A 7,535-nucleotide genomic window follows, 5' to 3' on the forward strand; every position below is an offset into this window, starting at 1 on the left:
GTTGTGGAAATCCTGTATGGGTCCACTAACTCCTTGTTCGGTCGAATACTGAGACCGAACTGCTTTGGTTGCCGATCTGAGAGTAGAGCTTGATGCCGACCTGAGAGCAGAGCTTGATTGGTTGGCTTTTACCGAGCTGTAGGCTGAGGCCGAACTCTTTGGTAATGCCGAACTCATACTCTTCCTTGGGCTTTGGGCTGATGGGCCGTCGTTGCTGTTGGGCTTGTTTAGTACGCACCCCATCAGTGGGGATGATGGTGGTGACTTAGTTACCTAGCTTAGCTATCTCTGCCACTAGATGCTGCTAGTGGTGTATTCTTTTTCCTTTGGTGGATCTTTGCCACTTTGGGACTTTTGTCATGTAGTAACTGTTTATAGCCAACAATTCTTTGGAATTTTGTCAATGTAATTGTTTATGTTGTTAAGAGCCATGGATTAATTCTTTGCCCCTTTGAAATTGTGTCACTGCAACTGTTTATGTTGTTATATGTAACTTTGGCTCAACTTCTGTCGGTAAACTTTGTTTCTACACAATTTCTTTGTAAACTCAGGCCAGTGGTAGCCATTTTCAGCTATTCTTCTTTCAACTTATTGAATAGCCCTTGGTTTCAGCTGTTCTCATCAATGGGTAGAATTAGCCCAATCCTAATGATAGTGATTCTTTCCAAATTGGATTACTACAGCTCGTGATTAGGTGTGTGATGAAGAGGCCATCATTTTCCTCAATCTCACAATCCAGCAGGCTCCCTGATCTTGCTGCTTCTCACACATTCCAGAGGCAGCTGCAAGACCCCGGCCTCGACCAGTCTCTGATCGATGCTCTGCCACTTTTTTTACCACAAGGACATCATAGGATTGAAGGAGACATTAGATTGTGATGTACATGTTTGTCTATCTGAATTCTCATTTCTTGACAAGCTCAAGGTTCTGCCTGATTGCAGATTTGCAGGCATGCCTTGGACATCCACAGTATTGAAACATGGCTGCTGTCGAATTCGACTTGCCCTCTATTTTCGATGGATCTAAAATGAGAAAACAGATCAGTGATGCCAATGTGCATCCTAGTCTAATCTGAGAGATTAGGCTTATTTGAAGCCAAAGAAAAGAAAAAAAAGTGAAAAAAGATAAGAAGAGAAAAAGCTTTAATCAAAGCATTCAAATTTTAAATAGTAATTTTCCATTTGAAGCTAGCTGGTCAGTTACATATGTTGTGAAGGCATGCACTACAATCCATAGTTGTAAAAAGTCTCATAACAGATTAATAATACTAATCGAATGGAAGGGAAAAGACAGCATAAATGTGAACAAGCATTTGGAGTTCCATATGAGAATCTGAGAGAAATGAAGTTAGCAGCAGCAACATTGATGGTAGGAGATGTTATTCTATAGGTGCTTTTCAATATGTTTTTGGTGACACCAACCTTAAAGTGGCGTTGCCTCGTTGCTGTAGCGTTGCAATGAGGGATAAAGCGCGATTTGGCAGTGAGGAAGCAGATGAGAAAAAGATTGGTGTAGGAGTAGAGGTGATAGCTTCTCTGTATCTAAGATTTGGCTATGGTCCAACAAAGACAAGTTCCATTTTTTGGCAATAGGCATGCCAATTCACAAATTAGGATTGTAATTTTTTTAGGATATAAATATAATTGGGGTAATTTGTAATTAAAAATTATGATTAATCAAATTGATAAAATAAAATCGTTCAGTCTGATTAAATTTTGAGGGGAATTTGTATGTATTGAAATTATATGTGTTTATATTTATTCTATTACTTATTTCAAATTGATTATTATTACTTAGGGAGTATATTTTAATCATTTATAAAAAATTTAAAACTTTAATTCGAATTAAAAAATTATCTATTTTTTTTAGTATGGACGATATCTCTAGATCTGCATGAAAATTCGTATTTTTGGGTGCTTATACATTAATTTAAAACATGTTTGCAGCTTCCTAAATGTAACTTTCTTAACTCACATATATTTTAATTTGACATATGCAAGCGTACTATAGTTAGCAGGTGTGGGTGTGCTACAATCACTCAAACAATCCTTTTATATTTCAAAAACCCTATAAAATATAAGTGACATCCAAATTGTTATACAAAATAATAATGATACATAATAGTGTGAGATAAATTAAAATTGGGTTTGTCTAAAATTAAATTAGTGACAAAGACAGGATGAGATAGTTATCATAAGATACAATGCAATTTTAACATTATGGAGACAGAGCAAGATATATTTCCACGGGTCAAGCTTTTAAGAAGAAAAAAAAATCGAAAAAGAGATAAATTAGACACACAATATTTAGTTAAAAGTAAACACCATGGGGACCCCATAATATAATCATAAACCCATGAACAAAAGTACTAAGAAACAAAAGTGCTAAGAAAATGGACAATTTTCGAAGCATTCCAATTAACTAAAACAAAATAAGTGTCAATATATATACATCAATCTCTATGCAGTTTACATACATAATACCTAGAAATGAATATCCCAAATACTGATTTAGTGGAAATAAAATACAAAAAAGCTTAGAGCATATATTTACAGTAACTTATTACATGTTGAACTAATTATGGAATATCTCCTTCAGAAGATGACTCTGAGAAAAACCTAACCCCAGCTTTGGATGTACAAGAATTAATGGTGTTATTATTCATTAATCCCCATTGATTATCCGAGTAATCTCCATCAACAACACCACTCTGCATTAAACTACTGTCACTAAAATATGATACTAATTGCTGCTCATTCCCACACTGCTCCACCATTTCACCTGCACACCACAAATTCATCAATCTTAATTAATTAATTAATTAATTAAATTAAAAATTCAATTATAGAGTCGTAGTCAAAAGAGAAATTAAAATTCAATAAATTAAGGAATTTAAATTACAATCTGAGCCAAGTAGTCGTGGCACTTTTCTTTTGCAATACGGCTAAGTTGACATGAAGTCAACTTGATTTTCGTAAGAATCAATTAATATTAATACATTTATTTAAAAATAAAAGAAGTTGGAACACGTCAATATACGTAAAATAAATACATCTGGCCCATGAATCTACGCAACGCGAAAATAAATAAATGAATGTCTCTTGCTATTTGACTCGAAACTATACCTATAATAAGTTATTGACTGTTGAATAAGTCCAATGTTTGATTCAACATAAATGAAAATTTAATTTGAAAGAGAAGTGTTTCATTTAGTAAAACAGATTCAGTTAATAATAATATCATCTAGCACCTAATCCCATAAAAGAGGCTACAAAAGTTTGTTTGTTATTAAAATGAAGAGTTTAAAAAAAATTGAATGATTAAAATGATATAGGATTGTACCTTGGTTTAAAAGTGGGATACCATCCAATTCCTCTAAGGAATTCCATTTTGCATATGCATCTTTCACTAAGCTTTCAATATAAGCCTGCATCACACCCATATATAATAAAACAAATCAATATAATGAAAACCCTAGAAATGCAAATCAAAATAATGCAAATGAGAGTGTCTCCTTTGTGCACGACCCTATAATGCGCACGCATAGTTAATTAAACGCGCAAGATGCGCACCCAAGAATCTCCTTTTATAATTGGTAATGATAGAGTAAAAATATTGTGAAATTTGTTGTGATTTTAAGACTGTGAGAACATACGTTTCACATAGGCAGGATGTATAAGACGTATGTAAATAAGATCAGATTGTTGTTGAAAATAGATAGACGTATAATATATACCATTTGCATAGTCTTGAAGTCAGACTGGTGGTAGACGTTGCCATTGAACTCAGCCTGGATGAGTTGACAAATAGGATTGAAAATGAGAGTATAGTTGTTGCCATGACATCTATACACTTTGGTGCCCATCACACAATTCTTAGCATGCTTAAGAGTCACATTCCACATTTTCTCCGACATCCCATTTCCAAGTATCTGCTAATTACAACAATATTGTCATTATTTGAAGTTAATATTCTTGAAAAAATATGTACTAATATATACTCCTACTATACCTTTTTAAGTTTGGGAGAATCAACAATGTATAGCTTGAGAAAATCTTGAACGGTGTTGATTCCATTAGACGAGAGTTTCTGATGGAAAGCTCCCGATTTTCCGATCTTCTCAAGGCGCCACACTTCGTCGTCTAGGGCAGGAGGGTGGTGCTTCTTGTACACTACAATACCATTGCAGAACAAATTAACTCACTATTTTTCATTCATAATGCTATATAGTATTAATGAGTTTGTTTAATTTGTTGGTTGAGTAATTGAGTTTGACTGAGAAACTGGATCTTAATTAAATCAATTCCCAAGTTGGTTTGATTCTACTTCAATGATTGAACACCTTAGATTAACTTAATCACTTACTTTTGTGGGCGACAACTAACTTGTCATAAAATTTATTGCCACCAAATTCTGAATTTAAAATTTATTGCCACATGTGAAACGTAACGACAACCTCCCCTTAAATCTTATTCTATGCCATGATATATTGGTATTAATATTGTAATAACGATCAGTTAGTTATTTAGGTCAATCTGTAAGTGTCTCAAGCGTCGAAAGAATGTTTCCTCATCATCAAGTAGAACACTATATAATAATATAAATATTTTCGAAAACATTTACTCTAAGATACTTATCTATGTGCATACCACGAAGACTTGGTAGTTTTCTTGGGACAGGATATATTCTTCATTTTTGCTTGCATATTATCTCTTGTAGTATTTCATTTAGATAAGTATTTTTTTATTTTTTCTTATTTCAATAAAATAAATTCATTTTGAGTATTACTAATATTCCATTTTCAAATCTTACTATCTGAATTTAATCAAATTTCCTGATTTAAATTACAATTATCCATTATAATTATATCCACAACAACCTAAGTTAAAAGATTATAATCCCTACCCTTCTATTATGGAGTACTTATCATAGAATATTTAGCTAGAAATATTATGATATATGTAGAGAGAGAAACTCACATTCCCCACGGTGGTCCTTAACGACGAAGGGTTCGGTGACAGCCTCTTGTATGATTTGCGGCTGAGCTTGGCCGTGCTGCGATACCACCCTCGCCGCGAGCCTGAACTTCCTGCCCCGAATCCAGCTTGAATTGTCGGTGAATTCCACATCTCCGACGGAGCAAACCCCATCCCTCATCGTGATGCACAGCTGATCCCCGGCCAGCAGCGGCCTCTTCCCGGCCCTCTCCTTCACGATGCTCGATGAAAACTCGTCGCTGCTCCACACGTCTTTTCCAGCGTGGAAGTCCCCATCCACGACCAAGATCTCCACCTTGATCGGGTACGCGAGACAAGTGGGGACCTATTGGCAAATAAAACAAAAAATTAAATATAATAATATCCCGAGTTAGATGTAAAAAGAAAACATAAACCACTTTTTCTATTACCAGTTGGTTTTAAGATATAAACTATTGTTGGGTTGCAAACTCACCCCAGAACGAGGAAAAACAATGTATAAGAGTTGTCCAAACCTCAATTAGTTTGAGGGAGTGATAAAAAATAAATCCGTACTGGCTTAGTCCAAAATGGATAATATCAAACTAATGATGTGCAGTCGACAATACTAACAACTAACGATTTCTAACTAACGGACCTTGTTGTGATCGGTGAGCACAATCTGGAGGGGACCGCCTTCCTTGTCGACGATCTTGGTGCCGGTGAAGATGGGGAGGTTGAGCCTCTTGACGAAGGCGAGGCGAAGGGCGGGGTCGTGGCCGTGGCCGTGGCGGATCATTTTGAGAGAGGGAGAGCGCTGGATTGGGCCCATGCAACGCTGCTTCAGCCCATTTTCCACTTCTTCACTCACCTACAAAAAACAAATGTAAGTCTTGAAGTTTTTACATACCCTATTAAATCAATTGAAGATATATATTTATATACTAAAATATAAATGTTTTACCACTCTACGAAGCATTGGCTCCAAAGATGAGCAGAAATTCTCAAAGAAATTCACCATAACGACTTCTTTTATGACACTGCAAAGAAGCAAAATCAGAGATGTTCATTCATATATATATAAACACGAACGCAAACACGAGCACAAAAATCTTACGAAGCAAAAGACGGCCTAGTTTTTATCCGTTTCTGGTTAGGTTGATCCTCATCGCCGCCGAAAAACCGTTTAGCTGCCATTTTTGGAAAGGGTTTTTCTGATTGAAGATCTTCCTATTTTTATAATCAATTTAGTTCTTTATACATAGATATAAATATCTTATTTATAGATCTAGCTAGAGAGAGAGAGAGAGGGGTAGTGTAGATTGGTTAGATGGAGAAGGAAATGAGAGGGTTTGAATTTGGAGAAAAAGAGAGGTGGAAAGGATTCCTTATATAGAAAAATGAAAGGTATGTAAAGTAGGAAGCGCGTAAGAAATTTCATGGAAAGATGTAAGAAGCAACGCGATAAGGGAGTTGTTTCATACAGTGATGTAATGGTTTTGACGTCAACTATGTGTAAATATATGTAGGTCAATTTATATTACTTTTAAACGACATATATTCGTTTAATATTGTTATCATGTTATGAAATTATTCTATAAAAGATATTAGAGTGAATTGTTTTTCTCATCTCATAATATATTTTTTACTTCGTCGTAGGACTAATTACTACTCCATTTTAATATACGAAATTTCAGCATTTTATAGTTTTTGTCTGAATTTTTTTTATAGAAATACATGAATTTTGAAATATTTTTTCTATTGATAAAATGAGGCTTGGCAAGATCACATTTATTTGTGTATAAATATACGGACTTTCAATATTTTTTTTGGGTAGTGATAAATGTACATAATTGTACCTACATAATCAAACTTTTTTTTAACATTTTACATTGAAAATCGATTTATAAATATTAACTGATTTAAAATAAATTCCATGCTAAACCCTTTGAAACACTTCAAACAAAAATTAAAATTTTAACTTAAATATTTGTAAATTTAAGATTTTTTACTGAAATATTGTAGAATTAATTCGAATCAAGCTCGAAATAGATAACATAAGACAGAGAAATGAGAGAATAAAGTAGAAAATTGAATAAAGTAAGAGATAAATAAAATAAGAAAGAAAAAGTGAGTTAAAGAGTCTATTATAGAGGAACTTCCTGAAATAAAAAAAAAAATGATTCAACTATGAAAGGAACGAACAGAGACAAGCCGTATCATCTTATCAAAAGTAGTGTCATTTTAGTGATTATCATTTTTTTGCCACACTAGTACTTTACAACTTACTACATGTTAGACTTTAACTTGAAGAAAAATCAATATATGGAGAAGATTAGGAAAGACTACAAACTTCATATATAATAATTAAAAATAATTTCAAATATAAAATTACTAAATATAAAAAAATTTTGTATCAACATGCATATAATCCTTTTATTTATCGATTTTATTTATTTTATGGTTGCAACTGGAAACCGAAACATAAACCCATCGCTCTAGTGAAGCATACCGGTATATATCATAATCTGCACGGTATTTATACACTATTCTTTATGAGTAAGAGTGTTGTACTCTGAT

The 7,535-nt window shown here is 33.8% G+C and overlaps 1 protein-coding gene across 1 annotated transcript; it reads right to left on the bottom strand.

Annotated features, from left to right (window-relative positions):
* Positions 1–2,417: 2,417 nt before the first annotated feature.
* On the bottom strand, positions 2,418–6,298 carry LOC121749758 (protein SAR DEFICIENT 1-like). Its single transcript, XM_042144383.1, has 8 exons — positions 6,073–6,298; positions 5,920–5,995; positions 5,614–5,826; positions 4,980–5,322; positions 4,012–4,172; positions 3,737–3,931; positions 3,343–3,427; positions 2,418–2,781 (listed from the first exon to the last, which is right to left on the bottom strand). The coding sequence occupies exons 1-8, from the start codon at positions 6,150–6,152 to the stop codon at positions 2,579–2,581; spliced, it is 1,356 nt and encodes a 451-aa protein (XP_042000317.1). The 5' UTR covers positions 6,153–6,298; the 3' UTR covers positions 2,418–2,578.
* Between the last annotated feature and the right edge of the window lie 1,237 nt (positions 6,299–7,535).

Source organism: Salvia splendens, chromosome 9 (genome assembly GCF_004379255.2).
Source record: "Salvia splendens isolate huo1 chromosome 9, SspV2, whole genome shotgun sequence".
NCBI lineage: Eukaryota > Viridiplantae > Streptophyta > Magnoliopsida > Lamiales > Lamiaceae > Salvia > Salvia splendens.

Coding starts and splice junctions, on each gene's coding strand:
- LOC121749758 (XM_042144383.1), bottom strand. CDS start 6,152: ATGGCAGCTAAACGGTTTTTCGGCGGCGATGAGGATCAACCTAACCAG. Junction 5,323..5,613: donor TGCTCACCGATCACAACAAG/GTCCGTTAGTTA, acceptor ATTTGCCAATAG/GTCCCCACTTGTCTCGCGTA. Junction 4,173..4,979: donor TAAGGACCACCGTGGGGAAT/GTGAGTTTCTCT, acceptor ATGGTATTGTAG/TGTACAAGAAGCACCACCCT.